The sequence below is a fragment of the Pistacia vera genome, unplaced genomic scaffold (assembly GCF_008641045.1).
Source record: "Pistacia vera cultivar Batoury unplaced genomic scaffold, PisVer_v2 Contig993, whole genome shotgun sequence".
Taxonomy (NCBI): Eukaryota; Viridiplantae; Streptophyta; class Magnoliopsida; order Sapindales; family Anacardiaceae; genus Pistacia; species Pistacia vera.
The window spans coordinates 155,064-178,840 of record NW_022196882.1 but is presented as its reverse complement, the minus strand read 5'-3'; the positions used below and the strand labels follow the sequence as shown (position 1 = coordinate 178,840).

At 34.9% G+C, this 23,777-nt stretch overlaps 3 protein-coding genes across 7 annotated transcripts; 2 read left to right on the top strand and 1 right to left on the bottom strand.

Moving 5' to 3' along the window:
• Window positions 1-621: 621 nt before the first annotated feature.
• LOC116121542 (ylmG homolog protein 1-2, chloroplastic-like) lies at window positions 622-1,548 on the top strand. The gene has a single exon (XM_031407494.1). The coding sequence runs from the start codon at window positions 713-715 to the stop codon at window positions 1,355-1,357; it is 645 nt and encodes a 214-aa protein (XP_031263354.1). The 5' UTR covers window positions 622-712; the 3' UTR covers window positions 1,358-1,548.
• A 1,394-nt stretch (window positions 1,549-2,942) lies between these two features.
• LOC116121540 (SOS response-associated protein YoqW-like) lies at window positions 2,943-6,800 on the bottom strand. Of its 3 annotated transcripts, none has more exons than XM_031407491.1 (8): window positions 6,665-6,800; window positions 6,401-6,557; window positions 5,880-5,965; window positions 5,439-5,551; window positions 4,951-5,016; window positions 4,367-4,476; window positions 4,214-4,279; window positions 2,943-3,763 (listed from the first exon to the last, which is right to left on the bottom strand). In XM_031407491.1, exons 1-8 carry the CDS (start codon window positions 6,757-6,759, stop codon window positions 3,251-3,253), a joined length of 1,206 nt encoding a protein of 401 aa, XP_031263351.1. In that variant the 5' UTR covers window positions 6,760-6,800; the 3' UTR covers window positions 2,943-3,250. The 3 variants fall into 3 exon arrangements, with proteins under 3 accessions (XP_031263351.1, XP_031263353.1, XP_031263352.1); XM_031407493.1 differs by having other exon boundaries at window positions 6,401-6,528; window positions 6,626-6,756; XM_031407492.1 differs by lacking the exon at window positions 4,951-5,016.
• Window positions 6,801-8,832: 2,032 nt separating this feature from the next.
• On the top strand, window positions 8,833-18,840 carry LOC116121543 (integrin-linked protein kinase 1-like). Of its 3 annotated transcripts, none has more exons than XM_031407495.1 (12): window positions 8,833-9,324; window positions 9,760-9,834; window positions 9,945-10,040; window positions 11,070-11,155; window positions 11,296-11,416; window positions 12,670-12,749; window positions 15,288-15,350; window positions 15,485-15,603; window positions 15,944-16,029; window positions 16,861-16,982; window positions 17,669-17,780; window positions 18,592-18,840. In XM_031407495.1, exons 1-12 carry the CDS (start codon window positions 9,010-9,012, stop codon window positions 18,637-18,639), a joined length of 1,323 nt encoding a protein of 440 aa, XP_031263355.1. In that variant the 5' UTR covers window positions 8,833-9,009; the 3' UTR covers window positions 18,640-18,840. The 3 variants fall into 3 exon arrangements, with proteins under 3 accessions (XP_031263355.1, XP_031263356.1, XP_031263357.1); XM_031407496.1 differs by having other exon boundaries at window positions 9,010-9,324; window positions 17,928-18,840; XM_031407497.1 differs by lacking the exon at window positions 18,592-18,840 and having other exon boundaries at window positions 9,010-9,324; window positions 16,861-16,992; window positions 17,669-17,781.
• Window positions 18,841-23,777: the final 4,937 nt, after the last annotated feature.

The following is a 23,777-nucleotide window of genomic DNA, read 5'->3' as shown; positions in this document are numbered from 1 at the left end:
GTTTTGTGGTAGTTAGGCACTTGGGATGAGACTAGTTTCAAGTCAAAATCATGATCACAATAATGAAGAGCACTTAACTGTAGGATCAAAAGAAGTTCCAAAGTCCAAACTATGTGGCTAAGGCGACAGCAAGTGGAGTATTCAAACTGGATGCTTTCTGAATCCAACTTAAGGGTTTAACGATGGATAATGCAAAATGAAATATGATATAAACCCATAAGAGATGAGATTGACAAATACAATATATCCCGACTCCGAAGTGGATATATATCAATCGTCATATCAGAGATACCATTTGGTTTAGCAATTGAGGGGAGAATACTTGTTTTTCATTGTAGTTTTACCACCACAATCACAATACAGATATATCTGTTATAACATATATTTTTTTTTATTACTCCACCATAATTTCTATTATCATCCTAGTTCTATGATATGGTTACCGCTGATGAACATATAAATTTTTTTAAATAAAATACAAAAATTTTATCAACTTAACAGTTAGCAAGAAGAGGACGGGAACCAAGTGGTAGTCTACAACTTAAACTTGGGTTTGGGCCATGAGGTGGCTATTGGGCCATAACTGAAGCCTTAAATAAAATCCAACAGATTCCCAGAGGTTCAAGGTTAAGCTCAAAAGCAAAACCTTTCTTCTCGGCATCTCCTCCACCCAGTTCCTTGTGACACCCAAGGTAACTCTACCGGTACAACGATGGCGACTTCTCTCCTCTTCCACCGAGCCCCACTTTTCCTTTCAAATCCTAACACTAACCACCACTCTCACCGCTACACCCCCCTCTCTCTCCACCTCAAAAACAAACCCCTCAAAGCTTCCCTTCAAACTCCCCAAATCCCAACTCATTCCCCCTTACTCACCGACTCAACGCGTACTGTCACCACAATTTTGTCTCTGACATTCTCTCTATCCGGGTTGTTCGCCAAATCCATCCAAAACTTTGCTCTCTCTCTAATACCCAACCCACAGAACCTCCTCTCTTTACAATCTTTGCAAAATAACGTGGTTCATGCGGCGGGCCCCTTGTTTTTCGCGGCCACTCGTGACCGTCCTACCGGGTACCTGAACACGCCGCTGACAGTTGTCGCTGCCGGATTGGCCAAGTGGCTAGATATATACAGTGGGGTTTTGATGGTTAGGGTTTTGCTGAGTTGGTTCCCGAACATTCCGTGGGACCGCCAACCGCTTTCGGCGATTCGGGACTTATGTGATCCTTATTTGAATTTGTTTCGGAATATAATTCCTCCGATTTTCGATACATTGGATGTTAGCCCGTTGTTAGCTTTTGCCGTTTTGGGAACGCTCGGCTCCATTCTGAATAGCAGTAGAGGAATGTATTGAGGTGGATTAATGGGTGATGCTGAACTAAAGTAAGGAATAATATTTTGTTTTTGGTTTTTATGTTTTTTCGGATAAGTCTTAATTGTAGTTTTTCTGATATTGTTCAATTCGTTGAGATATATAAATTTTGTAAGCTTGTTGAATTATATGTTCGTTGACTGAGATTATTTTTTTTTTCTTTTGTGGAGATTTATTGGTAGTTAAAATTTTTGGATAGTCAAATATTGATATGTAATGATTTTTGGTTTTTTGCGTTGGACATTGTAACATACTTGTGAAATTTCTTGCTTGTCTGTTCTGGATCATGGTCTGCGTTTTATTTAATTAATTAAAGTTTTGCACTAGCTAGCTTAGACTGTGAGTTCTCGTGTACAACTACAATAGGTCTTTAGTTCTAAATCTAACTTCCCCGCACCAGGTTTTTAGGGTTTTGGTTTGAATTGTGCGGTTATTGGTTAAGTTAATAGAAAGGAAGTCTTGCAATATGTATTGTTAATCTGCAACTCTGTTTTTTTCTAACCTTCTATGGGACAGCTGGGTTCATTTCCTTGAAAACAATGTTGCAAAGCTTTTTTATATTGGTGTAGCAAAACTGAGGCAATTAGTTTCTTTGTTTAGTTGGAAACTTCGCTTAAGTTGTCTTAAGCCATGGGTTTCAATGTCTTGCCACCTAATTGAAATCAAGCTTTTTAAGATATTGCATGGAGTGAGGACGAGGGAATGAAGTGGATGTAATTTTAAAATTTTCATTGTGGTGAAGTTTCTCTCTGGTACCATGTGGTTGTTCATTAATTGGATGATGAAGTGTGTGTAATTGGTTTTCTGCACTTTGGTAATCTTATCCGTGATGGGTTATAGAATGATATTTTGATTGATTTGTCATGGTAATTTGGTTCTTTGCTCAAGCTGAAATTAGTAGTTCTACTTATTTTTAGGAGCTATCTAGCCGCTCCCGGAAGATTGTGATAGCACTAGTTAGTGGATCTAAAACATTACTTGCCTTGAGATATTACATCTCACAATTTCGGCGGGTTTGAGGAATTATTATGTTGTTCGTTGGAACAATTCTTCTATCAGCAAAATTATATTGTGGGATAGTTTGAGTTTACAAAATAAAGTAAATCTCGCTGCAAATTTTTTAAACTAGGAACTATTCTTTGTATTGTTCTAAATGATGATATTCCATAGGTTCTTTTTGTCACTAATAACATTGGGAACTGTATGAAAATCAACTCTTAAATTTCCATTAGTTTCATGTGTAATTTTGACTTACTGCCAATGTCTGAACATCTTCTGTGCTGAGGATATGTTGTGTTGTCAAGAGTCTAGAGCTTTACCACAGCTTACTCTTAACTCTTGACATAGTGCTCTTATTCACATTATCACATGTAAATTCTTGTATTAGTGGCATTAAGGTTTGAGATGAGAAAAAATGAGATATTCTCTATGAATTGACCTTGCTGCTGTCTTAACCAGTGCAAGCATGAGTTGCAAACAAACTATTGCGAAAATCCTCTCTCATCAAACAAGCAAAAACACAATTGGGCTGATAAATTGGCAAGATGGAGTTTAACCAAAGCTGTTAGTCACCAAATATCATGAAAGTCTCTATAGTCTACACTGCAATATATTTACAAAATACAGTGTTTTTGTAATCAAACGGTTCTCCCAGCAGGAACTAGACACACATAAGCCATGCCCAAAAATGCCTGCATGCAGATAACTCCCCTGACAAGCCATAATTGTTCCGTCCAAAACCACTACCTGATTCTACATAAAGTGTTAAATGTCAATTACAAAGGTAGACAGCATTTTTGTAGTCATACATAAACTGTTAATGTCAATTACATAGGTGGACATCATTTTTATAGCCAGAATCCAAAACCAGAGGAACTATTTTTCCCCGAAGTAGGAAAACAGTGTCGGCTGTTTATCATCACCATCCTTAAGGTTTCCCTTCCTCTTGACAGGACTAACGCCCAACTTATCAGTTCTACCTATAGGTGGCTTTGAATCAGCTAGAAACCGCTCATAGTCTCGCTTGGTTTTACACTTTTTGGTACCCTCATTAGGAAGTATAGAAACAAGTGATTTTAAATCATGCTCTGCTTTCGCTGAAGAAGCCTGTGTTCCTATGTCATCTGCAGTAACGAGTGCCTCTTTCAGGCTTTTTGACGGAATTGTCTCTGCAGATCTATCAAATGAATTATAGCCTAGGTTCAATTCTTGTTCTTCTTTTATTTCCTTGTTGGGTTCTTCCTCCGAGCCTTTTGGCAGATTTGCCTTCACAGACTCGTCAATCGAACTTGTATTTGTATTCAAAAAGTTTAAACATCCTTCATTTTTGCTTTCCTTTTTCAAGAAAAAGTTTGAGATAGGATTCTTCCCCTCTGTCTTCAACTGTATCTGCAGAATGTGATATAATTATCTTTTAGGGTATACCCAGAATCAAAATCTAATGAAAATTCCTTACGTGAAGAGAAATCATCAGTTCCTAGTGATTTTTTTTTTTCAGTTGGTCAGTCGTCTTATAATAAAATAATGCAACATCTGCTATTTCTCTTACGGGACCAGTCTAATAAACTTGTTCTAAAGGTTTTCTCTTCATTCATGTGACAACCACATACCCAAATTCAATGCCTATATCACAGCCAGTAGAAGTAAGACATCCGTTCAGAGTTTAGATTTCGTACCTATCTGAATTAAAGCTGCTATCTAATCCCAGATGTTAAATGTGATTATGTAAACAAGGAGATTGAAATTAACTAAAACGTCTGATAATAGACATGATTAAGTTGGGTACAAACGTTATCCTATTAAATTACATTCGGTAATAGAAAAACCAACCATACGTACCTCCTTAATGCACTCTGGCCCATCAAAAGATGCCTTACCCATTGCAGGTGTCACCGGATACCAAACCTAGGGATAACAGAGTATTAGAGTTCAGGAAACATATATATATATATATATATCTCATGCCATTACAATATTCATAAAAGAACATACCAAATCCGAATCTTCATATGGTTTAAGCATCATATCAAATTTGGAAGATGAAGAACCATTTAGCCATATGTCTGTTGCTCCCTTATCACCCAAAATCACAGGCATCCTGTCTACAATCACCAATCAATGAATAAATTAGTGCGTGAATGCTGACGAACGGAATAGTCTACAAATGCTTCAAATTTGGCAAAAAATTGGCATGGAAAGAAAGTCCAGAATATTGAGTCCAGCATATAAAACTTAACATTTCCCTCTCTAACACGATTAAAGGAAAAGTTATACATAATACAACAGACTTGATTCTGATCAAAATCAGAGGAAAATATTTCACTTTCATCATAATATATGTTGTCTGATTGTCTGCTTTTGCTATATAATAAATTATTAAAGCATTTATCACATGATCTATAAAGCAAGAGAACACAAATCTGTGGCAGAGATTTGGCTTAAGTTGTTGCCATTTCAAATAAATTACAACATTTCTACTCAACAAATGTTTCCTTAATTAAAACAACAGGCAAACATAAAATTTGGTATGACACTAGCGCAGGAAATGAATGTCATTCAAAACAAGCATGACTCACCATGCAGCCACTGTAAAGCAGATGATGAAGACGTTGTAAGTATGGTAAAAGTGTAAAATATCTCACCTGCAAGAAAGCAAACACTTAAAATAACTGTGCAGAATGAACAGAGTAAAAAACAAGCTTCTCAACTGAGACAAAAAAGAAAAGAAAGATAGAAAAGTGTTTTCTATCTGAAAATTTGAAATCTTAATGTTTGATAACAGCCCAAAAAAGAAAAGAGAGTTCCTATGAAAGTGGAGATTAACAGCAAACGTATCATATTTTTACCGATAAATTTTATATGATAGCAGTTTTCCTTGATTAAATTGTATCAAAAGTTCAGTGTCTATACCAGAATAAATATAACAAGAAGTCAGACAGCTGTCAATTTGAGAATTAACAACAGACAATAAAAAAAAAATGAGGCACAAAATGGCGATCCAACAAAAGAATTGTCATGCAATGTTTGCCATCTTGGAGATCTATATATTAGAAGCGAGATTCACCTTCAGAGCTTTCCCAAGAATCATAAAGAGCTGCAAACACAAGAGGCCTGCCATCTTTAAAGTGAATGTAGTAAGGTTGCTTTTTTGAGCCATCTTTTTTCCATTCATAGAATCTGAAGAATACATTGAGGTCAAGTAAAGCATGGAACATTCGAAGAATTACAAAGGTCATTAAGTAAAACACCACTATCAGTTTAGAATGTTACAACCAGCAAAAGTAGCTCCTAAATATGACAGACATTTAGAAGAAAATATGTCAAGACATCATTGGAAAATGTTATCTTATACTTGAACACACGAGTGGTATATATTTGAAAAACATCAAACAATCAACTAAATCACATCCAGGAAAAGCTGCAACAGAATTAAAAGGATAAAAAATATAATCATGCAACAGAGGGCACAGATTAATTTATCAACAAGTCAAGACACAATACACACCCTTCTACTGCCACTAAGCATCGGCTTTTAGGAAGCAGACGTCGAAAAGAAGCCTTTTCAGATACTGATTCAGATCGTGCATTGAACTGCAAATAAGATGAAACTAGCCTCACTAAACTTTGAAAGTTTATGCAAATAAAAGGAGAAAAAAGAAGTTTAGTGAGGTTCCATGACACAGTATAATTTTGACTATCAGAATCTTTCATAATTAACACAGCCCTCTTATATTTGATACATAGGTCGAATAAGACCACCTTTACACAATGATCATAAATAAATATAGGCTAACAAAGAAATCAATAATCCGAAGGAACAGGATTTTTCGACTTGCAATGAGACAAGTTCTCAACCACTCATCTCTCTTAATTCAATTTTTTATTTCAAATCTTAGCTGTTGGATTAAAAAAGACCAACGGTTTCAAGTCAAAACATCCCAGCCCTAATATGCAATGTGTAAAATATTTGGTTATAATTTCAAGGCATAACAAGTATATCATAAGACAAGTATGAGCAAGCATTACCATCTTATAAAAATCAGGTTTCTCAGATTTCTTAGTGAAACTAGGAATTAGTCCCCATTTCATACAATGTAGAACAACACCTTCGCCGTCAGATCCATCATCTCTCCTGACAACCGGAAAATTCGAACCTGGTGCAACATTATACGACGGGCGGTACCTATTCAGAATTTTAAATGGGCCAAAAGTCAAAAAAACGTTAAGATTGAAGATATAAATGTAACTTACAAGTAGTTGGCGCTCTTGACAGACGGAGACTGCGAGTACCTGTCCGTGTTAACGGTGCGGACGGGGCCGTTGGTGCGGTGACAAGCCCTGGGGATATCGTCGACTCTCAGAGTACAACGCGCTCTTCCACACATGTTCCGGTCTGTTTGGCTTCTGTTGCAACTTTCTTCGGTCTTTGTTTAGTCAACAACACAGTAACGGCGGGAACCGAAGCGACCAGAAATTATTCTAGAAGTCCATCAAAATGTTACTGGTTTCGACACGTTGCCCTATACTTAATGTAACCGTCTTACCCTTGTTTACTTTCTAAAATAAAATACGGGAAAGAATTTTTCGAAGGAATGCAACAAATTTAAGAAATAAATAAAAAGACACTTCTTATTGAGATATTTTAAAATTTCTTTGGAACATGAATATAGCCTTAATAATGTAAAACCACTTTATATAAAAATAACTTCGACATAGTCATCAAAAATTATAATTTCAATTTGAGATAGTTATAAATAAGAGTTAATTTATGTTGTAATAAGTTATAATTCTTCTGATTCTTATCTTAAGAAAAATTGATTTCACATAGTAATAATTATTTGTATATTGTAAAAATATATATATTTACCATACATGAAATGTTTATGATGAAATAAAATATTTATCTAAAGTTGTTTGACATAATGATTTATGTTTTAGAGTTGTTATCACATCTTTTAACTTTTGGGTATCTAATGACTCGCTAGTATGAATACCTTCTTATTGAAGCCAAAATATTATAGCTTCTTAAACATGTTTAGAGTTTCTTGACACGAAACTTTTTGTATTTTCATACTATCATCCTCGGGATTATTTCCTTTCTCTTCTTGTTTAATTGTAACAATGGTTTTTTCTTTAGTTAAAACATATATAACACGTTGCTCATTGGGATGATTGATGAAGACATTAATATCCATTTGATTAGTGTAGTTAAGTTGTTGAATCTTATTACTCAATTTTGTAGTAATTTGCAATTCATCGATATCAAGTTTCCTAATTTTGCAATGTTTAAAACAATTGACAATTGTTTGTGGTTTCATATCAATTGACTATGAAGCAACTACATTTACAATTTCATCAAAGATATTTATCTTTGTTGGTTTCAAAACACCATCTTTTATCTGTTTATAAAGTAGGTAACTGAAGCATTGAATTAAAATTTTAATATTACTAAAACATGAATTGAAATTTTAATACTGTACCATTAAAACATGAATTATAAAAATAAGAAATCAAAACAACAATTTTTGTAACTACACATCTATTAAGTTATAATTTTCTCATAATAATAAAATTAGTTAGTTTCACTATTATGACTATAGAGAGGTTTTACTATATTTAATTATGGGATTAAATTAAAATCTAGCCTAAAAAAAAAAAAAAAATCTCTTATCAAATATCCCTTCCAAATTTTCAAATAGCGTAATACTTCTTGACAAATGACATATAACCTTCCACATTTTCAAATATCATAATACTCCTTGATATATAACAACCCTAACTCTCGTCTCCTCACATTCAAATTTTTAACAAAACCCAAACTCCCTCCATTGGTCAATCGAAATTTTCACTGTAATTTGAAGTGCATTTGGTGGAGATTAGAAGAAAGAAATCTGCTGGGTTTAAAAAGGTTAAATTACTGATTTTATGATAGATTATTGTTAGGGTGTGTTTGGTTAGGGGCAAAGTAATATCATTTTATATTATTTATATTTTCATGTTTAGTTGTTAAGTAATATAAGATTTCAGTAATTTTAAAAAACTAATAGTAATTACTATTAATTATATAAATAGTATTATAAATATCATTATTTTTATAGGTATTATAAGGTTACTTGATAATTTTCTTTTGTTACATATAGAAATTATATATACAAACTCTTGTATATAAATTTGAGTGACACAATTATTTAATTATCAAATCAATTATATGTATCAATAAGTATTGATTGATTTAATTTTGTATACAAATTCATTTGTCAACTATATAAAATCGACTAATAACATCCAAAATCAGAACAACGATTTTTCTGTTCATTATCTCATAAATTCATAATCACCGAATTAACTGTTACATATCTTACGACCTAAGCGCTGTAACTCTAGCTTTCTCGTTCTTTATTCTATTTTACCGGTATTTCTTGCAAATTTCAAAACAATCAACTGTAACGACATCACAGTCTTTGACAAGTTGTCTATGGTAAACTACCCCAACCCCACAACCTGTCAACCACACGCCAGCTCGATCGTTGTTCTTATCTTTATTTATTTTTCCATTATTGCTGTTTTATTCTCCTTTAAATTTAAACTCCTTTTGTTATAATGTTGAGACTCTCCAATTGAGCCTAAGTACCCCAATGGAGTCAAAATCGCCTGCTAGATTCGTCTTAGGAAAGCAGTCCTCTCTGGCGCCGGACCAGTCGGTTCAAGCCCAGGATGCGGATGGCTCTGAGGCGGCGATAGACCCGAGGGTTCGGCTAATGTACATGGCCAATGAGGGAGATTTGGAGGGAATCAACGAGCTATTGGACTCCGGCACCGATGTCAATTACCGTGACATCGATAAACGCACCGCTTTGCATGTTGCGGCTTGCCAGGGGAAGACCGATGTTGTTCAGTTGTTGCTCAGCCGTGGAGCCGAAGTCGATCCCAAAGACCGTTGGGGCAGCACGGTAATTTCATTCATGCTTGTCCGTTTATGTATTTGTTAACTAATTCACACCTGTTAATATAATGCAATGTGGTTGTTATGTACCAATATAATTTTATCGTTATTGTGGTGCTGTCACATTACAATCATTTAAGTTAAATCCAATTCACAATACAACATTATATTAACTTGCATTGTTAGGTTATGACACAGATAATTCATTCGAAACGTAAAAGGACTGGCCATGGTTACTAACCATAGGTGTAATTACAAAAGAGAAGTATATCACTTGTAGAATTAACCAAACCAATATCTCAATTAAATCAACTAAATTGAGACAGTTCAGTTATTCCTGCTTAATGTGTCGTATGCCTTATGCAATTCTGTGTAATCATTACCTAAAATTTACAAATAAGTACCATAACAATGAGGATAATGTTCACCGTTTATTTAACAGCCTCTTGCAGATGCAGTATATTACAAAAACCACGACATAATCAAGCTTTTGGAGAAACATGGTGCAAAGCCTCCGGTATGTATTACCCGCCCGGTTTTCCGTTCCTGTGGCACTTTGTCATTTTTGTTTTTAAGATGGTGTCCTTAACTTATTTAATTGTATGATATTTGTCTCTGTCATTTTAGATAGCTCCCATGCATGTCCAAAATGCTCGTGAAGTCCCTGAGTATGAAATTCATCCTGCAGAGCTTGATTTTTCCAACAGCATTGAGATAACAAAGGTATTTATAAACTTTTCTCCTTGGCTGTTGCTTATTGTTATCTATACTGCTTTCTTAGTTTTAAGTTTCAAACCTGTAACTTACCACTACTGTAATTTTTTAACGAGTAGTGTATCAAATTCAAAAAACAGTTTTTGACTTATAAATATGTAATTACTATTCACAAAATTTGTGCTACTGATGATATTATAGCTTGTTCTTTTGCATTAGCTAGGCTAGGGATATAGATTTCTCTTTTGCCCACAATGATAAACTAATATGAAATTGAAAGTTTCCTGGGTTCTTTTGCTTGATGCTGTTTTTCGAATTTGGAAACCCAGTATTTTTTTCCCCACTCTTCCTCTATAAGTGAAATATGTATGGTAACATTTTGTTTTGAACAAACAAATAAATTTGTCAGTGCAGAGGGAACCTGCCAACTTGCTTTCAAAACAAATTTTGCACTCTAATATCTATTTTCTTATAAGAAATATAAAAAGTTAATCTAATGTATCTTTTCATGTGCATTTGAAAATGTTTGTTAACAATGGAAAAGAGAGGTGGGCAAAGCCAAATGGCTGGTACATGTTTTGTTTATCGTTTTGATGATGACATTTTTGGGCTATAGCTCAGCATGTGAACTCTTATTTTAATGAGCAAGTGAATTTATCTTTTTTCTCCATATAATGATTTATATTATAAATTTGTTAAATTGCACCTTTAAAACTTAGGAATTCCAACTATGACTGGGGACATCATCTAATGTAGAATCGTTAACAGAATAACCCTCATGTATCCACATTGTAGTAATAACGGTTATGTTAGACTGTCATCGTATTTTAGTTTTCAAGACTTTTCTAAGTACAATGTCATAGGAGAAGTCAGAAAGGAAATGTTTACAAATGAGAGCAATGGAAGGAGCGTTGATTTTTGCTTGAGCTTTGACCTTCAGCACAAGATTAGAGTCATCCAAAGGAAATATTTAGCATATGGTCTTCCATTTCCATTTACAGTATTACTTTTCACCTCTCTGACATTTGTTTGTTATAGGGAACCTTTCGCATGGCATCATGGCGTGGTATTCAGGTTGCTGTGAAGACACTTGGAGAGGAAGTGCTCACTGATGAGAATAAAGTGTGGGTTGGTCTTGGACTGTTTCTGACTTTTTTTAGTATACTTACTTCTTTTAACCATTTGTGTTAGGTTAAATTTTTGAACTAATTTTCTTGTATAATTCTTATCATTGTGGGAGTTTCAATGTCTGTTCGTATTCCAGGAAGGCATTCAGAGATGAGCTTGCATTACTTCAGAGAATACGTCATCCAAATGTTGTCCAGTTTTTGGGTGCTGTAACTCAAAGCAATCCGATGATGATTGTCACAGAATATCTACCTAAGGTTAAATTTAGTTTGGAATCACAAGATCCCAGAAGATTACTTCTTATAAAGCTGATGATTATCCTGTGATCTTGTGATGTTTCATCATTTTGTCTTGGGGGTACTGAAATTGCATAATCTGTTATTCTATCACAATTCTCATGTGGGTATTTCCCTTTCATTGTGGTAAAATACTACAGAACAATATGATAAGATTAATAATGATTCAATAATACTATACTTACAAAGAAATCTTATAAAAATTTCCATTACAAAGAAATCTTATAAAAATTTCCATACAAAGTGAGATGGCAAAAAATAAATGGAAGAGTCAAACAAAAAATCAAACTCATTAAATTCACTCTTCTATTCATTTTTTGCCATATCACTTTATATGAAGATCTTTGTAAAATTTATTTGTAAGTGTAGTATTATTCATAATGATTAGCATTTTATATCTGTTACTGGTAGTTGAGGTATGGTGTTGGAACCTATTAACTTACCAGTAACATTGTATAAAATTCCGAAATAGATGTTATACATCTTTAGGCCTCAACATTGATGCTTAAAAAGTGATTTTTTTTTTTTTTTTTTTTCTAAATGTTTTTAAAAAATTTTATGCTGTGAGTCATGTCCAGATTGTGAGGTCTAGTAGTTCAATGTTGATGTTTGAAGTGTATAATAAATGTGGAATTTTCATGTAACTCTTGAAATTTGTAGAAGACCACATGATAAACAAATTGTAAACTGTTGGATTATACTTTCTATGCTCATTCTAATCTCATCAAATTACTGTTAGCAAGTTCCTTTGCTTCTTCTTGGTGGTTAGTATACATTAAATATTATATTATATTTACATTTGAAATTTGGTCTCCGGATCATTTCTCTATATGAATGAGCACATAGCAGCCTGTTTAGTTGTTACATTATTATGCTAGCCCCTGCTTGACACTTTGTAGGACGCATGTGAAAACAAAAAGCCCAATGTTATTCACTGAAATCTGTGAAAAACAAGAAGCTTCATATCTTTTTTTGTGAAGGAAATGAAAACTTCATTCAGAGGCTTATTATTCTCCTCTTCATATTGAGTTGACCCAAAAAACCTCACTTTATCTAAAATATCTTTCCATTTATTAGCATATCATGACAATGGAAACATATTACAACATGAGGAAGTTTGTGTCACTTCACTATAAAGAGGAGTGCAAGAAGTTAATCTCAGAATTGTTTTCACTTCCCCTTTTGTGCTGTCTGAGTAAACATTTTCTTGGCAGGGAGATCTTCGCGCATATTTGAAGAAAAAGGGTGCATTGAAGCCCACACTGGCAGTGAAGTTTGCACTTGACATCGCCAGGTACGTTGCTTGTGCCGCATATTTGTTTTACCACTATTCTGAACTAAAGCAGGATTTAAGATGCTGTGCATAATCGTTAGAGTTGCAACCTGGAAAGTGTTTTATTGGAATTTGAGGTGGTTTTTATTTGATTCTACATAGAATTTTATACAAGTTTTCTATTTCTTTTTATGTTATATCCTAACATAGCACTTGATTTCCATTTCCATATTTGTCATTCAAAGATGCACTTGTTAACGCCAATGTTTCTCAAGGAATTTCCTTGTGCAGCAATTAAAAAAATGTTTTTTTCCTTTTAAAAATTTTATAGTAGCAAATAACAAGTATTAAGCTTAGTAAATTATAGAAATATATGGAATTTGTGGGAGATATATTTCTTAAATTAAATAAGTCGATATGTTACAATTGGCATATTTGACTGCTGATTATCCAATATCCGCTATTGCCTTATTCCTTTAGGATTCCGTTCCATCGGCAGTACATTTGTTGCACAATTGTGTTGATTCTATTGACCCGCTGATTCGCTGATTTGTTGTGCAATCGTATTGATCGGCTGAAAATTGTAAAGAAAGTAAATAAATAGGTACGAAAAGATGTCTATATCATTAGGGCTAGAGAGATTTTATGTTTGACAAGCGGACCAGATAACTAGAAAGTATCATAGGGCTGATGACACCTTTCTGAAATTGTTTCCCTTGAAGAAACTCTAAAAACTAAAAAAGATGGTAAGTTGTTGCATTTAAAATTGAATCTTAGTGTGTCACGGCTTTTTGGCTGATTCTGGAAAAGAATTCTTGAACTACATAGAATCAGCATGAGGCAAATTATTCTGCGTTGACTGGAATTTACATGACGACCAAGCTTGCGGGATTGCGACCTGCTTTATTTTTGTTTGATTTTTCTATAACAGTATGTCTCTGTTTCTCTTTTACTCATTTTGGTGGGATATGGAGTAATGGGGAGTTAATATATATAATATTAATTAGTGAGTCTTTAGTGCTGTCTTTTGCAAATTACTTATATTAGGCCATTGGATACATCCAACGGTTGAAAACAGATAGATTAAAAATTCAAAATTAAAAACTATGTAGTGCATTTATTAATTTATTAAAAGTTTGATTCTCAACATTTCACAAGGTAAATTTCTCTCTCTCTCTTCACCACAGTCTCTCTGTAATCCTCCCCTTTCTAAAACAGCCAAAAAACAATTGCCCGAACGACTTGTTACTACCCAAACTTTGCCTTAACGACATGGTAGTACCCAAAAAGTTTGGAAATGACAAATACTTACTTTCCATCCATATTTGTTAGTGAATTCCATCTATAATTATGCAAAAGACTAAAATACCCTTTTTTTCTTCCTCCTCTTCTCTTCTTCCATTTTCTTCTCCCCCGCTTTAGACACATCTCCTTTTCCAAGATTTCATCTCAAGAATCGCTAATTTCTGTTAACTTTTATATGTGATTCATATTATGCCTTTGATTAAGCGGTCAAATTTTGTTTATGAACTTAAAAACAAACCTAGAGCATCTCCCCCCACCAAATCCCACTCTCTCTCTCTCTCTCTCTCTCTCTCTCAAATCTTTAATCAATCAATTCCCCTTCAAAATCACCAACCTTTTTTTTTTTTTTCTTTAACACTTTGAATAGAGGAAAACATGTTGTCTCCATCTCCACTATTTTTTTTTTCTGTGCTCTACTTCTCTGCTTGCCCTTAGCCATTGGCTTCACTATCACTAGCCCCACCACCATCTCCTCTCAAAACTCTTCTAACCACACCCTTCGAACCCCACCCATCATTCTGCCACTGCCATAGCTACCGCCGCCACCACCTCTGCCGTCGCCAATACCAAAAGATGATGAATGAAGATTTTAGATAGATTGATAGACAGTTTAAAGCATCAGATTTGGGTTTAAACAACCCGAAATTCTGCTCCAAGATAGTCGGTTTCAGATTCTTATTGAACAAAGCGAAAATGTAAATCTCAAAAATCCGACTAGGCATCAGAGGCGTCCCTTCACCAGAGTTCACGTGCTTCACAAAGGTTCCCAATATACCACAGCGCGTTCTGTAAATTTGAATCCAGTTGGTTCAAGTCACCCGCTGACGGCCAATCGGTCTCCCCCACTATAATATCCACATCAACATAACCGACCTTCTTCATTGCCGAGTAAAGTGTTAAAAAAAAAAAAAACAAAACAAAAAAAGATTGGTGATTTTGAAGGGGAATTGATTGATTAAGATATGAGAGAGAGAGAGATGAATCTTGGAGAAGGAGGTGCATAAAGCATGGAGAGAAAAAGGGCGTTTTAGTCTTTTCCATGATCTAGACGGAATTCACTAACAGATATGACGAAAAGTGGGTATTTTTGGGTACTAGATTGTCTTTAAGGCAAAGTTTGGGTAGGAACATGTCGTTCGGCCCAAAAACAATTTTCACGTATTTTTACTATCAAGCATTCGAGAAAACCCACAATAATATGAATTATTTGATTTGCCCTTAAATCTTGACTGAAGCTCCTGACATATTTTGCAGGGGAATGAATTATTTGCATGAGCATAAACCTGAAGCCATAATTCATCGAGATCTTGAACCTTCGTATGTTTTCATTCTTATATAAATATATATGCCAGTTACCAAGTTTCTTCTCAAGTATTATGAAGTATGTATAATTAGCACCTGATTGGTTAAAACTACTTGAAATTTCTGAATCATCATGATTGAGATAACAGAAATATACTGCGGGATGATTCTGGGCATCTGAAAGTTGCAGACTTTGGATTTAGCAAGATACTGAAATTTTCAAATACAGTTAAGGAAGACAGACCTGTGACATGCCAAGAAACTTCCTGTAAGTTATCTGCTTCGGTTTAAACCTGTATGCTCATTTTTGTTGATCAATGCTAGTCTTGGCAGGCTACATATGATACAGATTCAGCCTTGATTTTTGCCTTGCGAAAGAATGGGCCATGTTTTTTACAATGGAATTTTAGGTGGTTGTTCAATGGCTTGCTCTTCTTTGCAGAACAGATTAAGGATACACCCTCAAAATTTCCTGCACGAGTTGCTGTATTAAGAGATTTCCAAGCAGGGCCTTGCAATATACAAATTTAATTCTTTTGGAAATTATAAAATTGAATATTTATTAATTTTAATGGCAATGGCTCATGCAATCTATTTCTTCTGAGCAGGTAGATATGTGGCCCCAGAGGTTTACAAAAATGAAGAATATGACACTAAAGTGGACGTGTTCTCATTTGCTTTGATCTTACAAGAGGTTCTGTCTCTGGTGCTGTTAATTTTGGATTTTAATTAGTAGACATGAATACTGTCTTTGGCTCTTGGCAACTTATTTACTAGTTTTTTTTTTAATTCATACCTCAATTACCCATGACTTTGGATTATCTGTGGTAGCAAATATGGAATTCTAGTTCACACAACTGATTTATTACCTAATTATTATCACATGAGAGATGTCAAAAGTTGAGGACACTTGTAGTGTTATTATAGATATTCAAGGGCCAATAGTGGATGGATGCTTCCATGAAAATTGAGTTCTCAGTGATCAACCTAGTTTAGTTATGATTTGAGGTTTCATTTCCAGGAGATTAGTTTGTTTATCAATTTTTATTGCTGACACTACAAATGATGTTTGATCTTCACAATCTATTTTGCTGTCCATTGGAATAAAGAGATCTATCACTCAAAGTGGTTAGAATGAAAGTGCATTTTTCAAAAGTTTAGGTTTGCTTCAGTGGTGTAGCTTTTAGGCCTAAAATGCGTCATTTATTTTATGTGCACAACTAGTTACACAATTCATCATATATCAGCTTTTCATGTCCTGATCACAAAGTTGTTCATTATGAATAAATATAGAAGTGTAATTAAGTGTGGTATGTAAAACATTTAATAATCTTGTTTCTTCACAATCACAAAGTTGGCTCTGTGGATTATATAACTTTTTTCTTTTTATTTCTCTGATGTTAAGCTACTTGGTTATTGTAGTATAAATTCCATGAGGTTTAGATGGTCTAGATTAGATATTTTGTACACTATATTGATGGTTTTACGGGTTGCAATAATATATGCCATCTCTCTGTTACTCTAGATGATTGAAGGTTGTCCACCATTTTCCACAAGGCAAGAAAAAGAAGTTCCTAAAGTATATGTTGCAAATGAGCGCCCACCATTCAGAGCTCCCCCAAAGTGTTATGCATATGGATTAAGAGAGTACGTCCTGGTATAATATTGTTTTTCTTTTTCATTTATACAATCACAGTAAGTCTATGGATAAGATTGACATTACTGGATATTACTGGTTTTGATGCTAGTTTATATTGCGAAACAATCACCTCAGCTTTTGTGGGTGCTTGTATCCTGCCTTGCCTGTGATTCTCTGCTATTCACATCATTCAGATACAAGCTAGCATGGCATTCACATCATATACAAGTATGTTCTGTTTCTTATGCAGCAAAAAAGAAAAGAATGAAGTCATATGAATGGCAGGATCCTAAAATGATATACCAAGTTGGAAAGGGATCCATATGCAAGGGCAGGAGTTCGACATTATTGGACTTGAACTGTTATTTTAAAAGAGATAAAAGTACTTTTTCAGTTGGTCTATACATGCATACATTCTGCCTCTAAGTAACAAGGTTCAAAGAATTTCCAAAGCTAATAACATTTGAAAATCTCATTTCATGAAGTCTTAAGATCTAGCCATTCTAGTTTTCCATTCGTTTCTATGACATTCTCTTAAGAGGGGTCCTTAGATATTTGTATTTGTTGGTTTCATTGTGCTATGGTCAAATGACATTGTCTGATTACAGATTATTTTCAACCATGTTCTATTTCTTTTTCTCCTGATGGGATGGTTCTGACTTTGAAAAACCTTGATCTTATGTTTCATCTGAAGGTTAATTGAGGAATGTTGGAGTGAGAAGCCATTCAAGAGACCAACATTCAGGCAAATAATAACGAGGTTGGATTACATATATAATCAGCTTCCTCATAAGAGGCACTGGAAGGTGTCAATTTCTCTCGCTTTCTCTTTCTCTTGCTTGCTCTATCTATATGTGTGTATTGTCCTCTAGCCTTTCATCAAACATAATGGTAAAAGTATGATAAGACTTATGTTTATTTTGTGTAATACCAGCATTTATTATGTACTGCAGGAATGTTTTTGTTTGGTGACTTTTCCAAAGGGAGATTCACACTAGTCTACGTGTCATTTTGCCCCAATTCATTTTACATTAAACAAATGCGCCCCTACGCCTTGCATTTCACAAGATCTCAACACCAATCTCTCTTCTACTCTAATCAGTTCTCTGTAATTTGCAAATGCGGTGCCAGGAGAATAAGACATGCTGGCAATTTGGACCGAGCTTTTCTAATTTGATTCTCAGTCTATTGACACTGATTGAGGCAAATGAGAATAAGTGATGAACTTCTGCATATATAAGATTGGTAGTTCATGTGACAATCCCATGTTTGTTTGAGTTGTTTTTGATTGAAAATCAAGAATGGGAGGCAATTTAAAGGCCATAGTAAATTCTAGAGATGTATACAGGTAGGGCATAAAGGGAGTGAGAAATGAAGACAAATGGGTCCCTCTTACCTTATGATTCTCCAATATAAATTTCTTTCCTGAATATTAGAAAACATAATTTTGATCCTGGATAAGTTATGTAAGAGGCACCAATTTTCGAAATATTCACTAGATGGGTGTTTGAAATCCTGGGTCATCATGCTTTTCAATTGAGCAGGAAAATTGTCTTGATTAATTTACGCATCTTTTTGCATGTTTTATTTTGGCGTATAAACATGAAGCTTATCCAGGGGTACTGTATACACAGGTTGGGCCACTTAAATGTTTTCAGAACCTAGAAGCCTTCTTGAAGAAACATAATTCAAATCCAAGCAGCTGTACGCCTCGATCTAGGACAAATGAGTAAATATTGCCTCAATTTATGCATTGTTTCAGTGCTTGTTTTACCTGGAAATAGGGAGGTTTCATTCTGCAAAGAAACAAATAGATATTAGATTTTGTCAATATTTCAATTCAGTGATCTTGTATCATTCAGTTCATTTTTTGCCCTTTAATGTGCTGTGAAATAAGATTACAATAAATCTATGCATGTAAGTGCCTTGATTGAATTATTAGGAGAAGCAATTTTTTTCTCTTTCCCTTTTTCAGCTTTGTTATTATGAATATGATTGAAGGCTTTTGCTGATTAGCAGCAGCCATAAAAAAAATAAATCAATAATCTTTTACCAGTTTAAAGTTTCTGAAAGGCTGGGTATTTTAATTCTCTTTCAAATATGCAATTTACGCAGTGAAAATTATTATATCTCTGAGACATCCGTAACAATAAACCATGTTGGATGAAGACATTGACCCACTGCAAATCCAGGGAAATACGGTCTGTAAATATATCCATATTAATAAGTGCTGCACAGCAGCATGGAGATGGAATTCAATTAATTATAGCATTATTAAGGACAAGTACCTTGCTTATGTGTTGCAGTATCTTTTATTAAGTAAGGAACAGTTGAAAGTCAATGCGACAAGAATTCCATAGCAATCAACATTGCATGCTTCCATATTCTAGCCCCAACTCCAAAAATTAAAATAAGAATTCAATTATCCCGAGGTAGGTTTAGGTTTAGGTTTACATCTTCAACAGATTTGAGTATTTCCCTCGGTTTTAATTAGTAGAAACTTATAGCAAGCATTAACCATCTCTGATAATTGTGTAACCCCAACCTAATTTTTGGCTTTTCGTTACTAATTGATAATTTTGATAAGAGTTTATGTCACCAGAATATTCGTGTTCTTTTTTATGTTTTTGACTTTTTTCATAATCAGTGAGTTCATGTATGAATTGGTGGTGCAGAATGTGACAATTCAGAAATTGAGTAAACAAAGTTGTTATGCGTAAAAAGTCACGTCTCTGTCAGCTTATTTAATTTCTTCTTGTACTAGTTATCAAGCCCATATCTTCAAAGATATTCTCACCAACCATATCTCATTTCAAGAAATGAATAGACGAGAGTCTTCCATGTGTCAAGATAACTTGCAAAACACTCATTACATTGAGTACAAAGGTGTATAAATGGGCACTCCTCTTTCCGAAGAAGGGGGCTGGGCTGAGAGTTAAGCTTCATTTCATTCTCTCTCTATAAACACTGTATTTTTTCATCTTTGTATGTCTTACGAGCAAAATCATAGAAATAGTCAGTGAGCAATAAAATAACAGTGGATATAAGAGTCGCTTGTTGAGCATCCGAACCACTATAAAAACCCCCTCTTGCCAATCTTTTATTTATTTTTCTGCAAAATATATAATCTCAGCTCCATATTCAAATCTCATAGATCCATCACGTGTGTCTCTTGAGTCAGCTTAGCGTTTCCTACGTGCGAGTCGTTGGCGTCCAAAATCAAGCGTCAACAGTTTGGTGGCCCATGCAGGTCCGATTCTCAACCCTGCGTCCAAGTTCTCCGATTGTGTGGACAAATCATAGATCGCACGCGTCCGAGTTCTCCGATCATGTGGCCAGATCGTAGATCGCACGAATCAGCTCTCCAATCGCGTGGCCAGATCGCCAATCGCACGCATTAGAGCTTCGATCGCGTGGCCAAATCGCAGATCGCACGTGTCAGAGTTCTCCGATCACATGGCCAGATTGCAGATCGCACGTGTCAGAGTTCTCCGATCGCGTAGCCAGATCGCAGATCGCACATGTCAGAATTTTCCAATTGCGTGGTCAGATCGCTGATCGCACGCTCAAATCGCACGTTCAAGACCGTTCAGATCACGTGGCCAGATCGCTCATCGCACCCTCAGGTCATGCTCGTTATATGCTCAGGTCGAGCCCAAGTCGTGCTCGTTCAGGTTAAGCCCAGGTCGTGCTCGTTATGCGTTCAAGTTGAGCCCAGGTCGTGCTCGTTCAAGTCGAGCACAGGTCATGCTCGTTATGTGCTCAAGTCGAGCCCAAGTCGTGCTCGTTATGTGCTTAGGTCGTGCTCGTTATGTGCTCAAGTCGAGCCCAAGTCGTGCTAATTATGTGCTCAGGTCATGCTCGTTCAGGTCGAGCTCCTAACAGATTTTAGGTCGTTTTCCTAACAGATCGCGATCAGCTCCTAGCTCTCAGCACTCAATCACGACAGGAATAGTTCAAGCTCTTCAGTTCGAGACTGCAGCTATTCAGATCAAAGACCTTAGTTTCTGAAGCGCGATCACGCACTCCAAAAACTGGGGGGCTTCTGTTATGCCTAAAAAGTCACACCTCTGTCAACTCATTTAATTTCTTCTTGTACCAGCTGCCAAGCCCATGTCTCCAAAGATATTCTCACCAACCATATCTCCTTTCAAGAAATGAATGGACGAGAGTCTTCCATGTGTCAAGGTAACTTACAAAACACTCATTACATTAAGTGCAAATGTGTATAAATAGCCACTCCTCTTTCCGAAGAAAGGGGTTGGGCTGAGAGTTGAGCTTCATTTCATTCTCTCTCTGTAAACACTGTATTTCTTCATTTTTGTATGCTTTACGGGCAAAATCATAGAAATAGTCAGTGAGCAATAAAATAACAGTGGATGTAGGAGTCGCTTGTTGAGAATTCGAAGCACTATAAAAACCCCCTCTTGTCAATCTTTTATTTATTTTTCTGCAAAATATATAATCTCAGCTTCATATTCAAATCTCATAGATCCATCACGTGTGTCTCCTGAGTCAGCTCAGCGTTTCTCACGTGCGAGTCGTTGGCGTCCAAAATCAAGCTTCAACAAAAGTAATGGTTCAAAGTTGGATTTTGTTTTTGATAACGACTTTTTCCCACCTAAATAATGGTTTAATAATACTTTTTCACCACCGACTTTTCAAATACCACTTTATTATCTAAATTTATATTTTATTTCTGATTCCGACAAAGTTGCAATCTCACACCACCACTATTATTTTTTCTAATCATCACTCACTAAAATCTCTCAAACCTTACTCCTGCCGACGCCACTAATCGTCGATAATTGACTAATTAGGGTTTATTCAGCTGTTCCTCTCAAGTCAAATTTCGATCAATACCAACCACCAAAGTCCAATATTCCACCATCAAAAGACTCAACTGTCTCCATTCTTCAAAAGTTACAACAGTCTAGATCGAGATTGTTTTCTATTCATTGTCGGAATATAAATTTAGTTAGTAAAATGATATTTTAAAAGTTACTAGGTAAAAAAGTGTCATTAAACCATTATCTAGTTAGAAAAAAACAAGTTAACCCTTTTGTTTGATAAGAAACAAGCGTTTCTTAATTCTCTGATCCATGTCCAGAATGTTTCTAATTAATAGGATATTAAGTTAAGATAAAATATGATTCAACGAAAATAAGACTACTAACCTTGTCTCGTGAATCATTAGTACAGTTGGGTGTGTATCGAGTAATTTAGTTTAACCCATGTAAAAGTTATTATAATATAATGGTGATCACTAATCTCAATATTTTTTTGGTGCTTGTCAAAACACAAGAGCTCAAATCTCTAAGCCTCCAAATCCCCATCACCTATGAGAAGAGAAACATGTTCCCTGCTTCATCACCATTCACCAAATTTTCTTGTGCATCTAATATTTAAATTAATAAATAACCAATTTAGACATGCCTCTTTCCATTAATAGCCAATACTACTTTTCTACTCAATTCAAAATATACATATATGTCACTTATTCAAAGGTGATCGTAAAATTTTAGTTGACTGGTTCTCTTGGTAGAAAAGATTCTGAAAAACTCCAACAGACTCCTGAATTTTATGAGCAAGTTGGCAGGACGGCATAACCATCTAATCTATACTTGCATCATTTTATTTCATAATAATATCTATAATCTATATATAGAGTAAACAAAAACATAAATCAAAGACAAATTATTAATCGGATTTTTTTTAATAATTATCATTAGCTTCTATGTTTAAAAGAATTCAACATTATAATTATATATTATCATTAATGTACACCTTTCATGATTTTTGAGCCATCTTTTTTCCATTCATAGAATCTGAAGAATACATGAGGTCAAGTAAAGCATGGACATTCGAAGAATTTACAAAGGTCATTAAGTAAAACCCACTATCAGTTTAGATGTTCAACAGCAAAAGTACGCCTAATATGACGATATTTAGAAGAAAATATGTCAAGACTCATTGAAAATGTTATCTTATCTTGACACACGAGTGGTAATATTTGAAAACACAACAATCAACTAAATCACATCCAGAAAAGCTGCAACAGAATTAAAAGGATCAAAATATATCATGCACAGAGGCACAGATTAATTTTCAACAAGTCAAACACAATCACACACCCTTCTACTGCCCTAAGCATCGGCTTTTAGGAAGCAGACTCGCGAAAAGAACCTTTTCAGATACTGATTCAGATCGTGCTTGAACTGCAAATAAATGAACCTACCTCACTAAACTTTGAAAGTTTATGCAATAAAAGGAGAAAAAGAATTTAGTGAGGTTCCATGACACAGTATAATTTTGACTATCAGAATCTTCATATTAACACAGCCCTCTTATATTTGATACATAGGTCGAATAGACCACCTTTACACAATGATCATAAATAAATATAGGCTAACAAAGAAATCAATAACTCCGAAGGAACAGGATTTTTCGACTTGCAATGAGACAAGTTCTCAACCACTCATCTCTCTTAATTCAATTTTTATTTCAAATCTTAGCTGTTGGATTAAAAAAGACCACCGGTTTCAAGTCAAAACATCCCAGCCCTAATATGCAATTTGTAAAATATTTGGTTAATTTCAAGGCATAACATATATCATAAGACAATGGCAAGCTTACCATCTTAAAAAATCAGGTTTCTCAGATTTCTTAGTGAAACTAGGAATTAGTCCCATTTCATACAATGGAAGAACAACGCCTTCGCCGTCAGATCCTCATCTCTCCTGACAACCGGAAAATTCGAACCTGGTGCAACTATACACGGGCGGTACCTATTCAGATTTTAA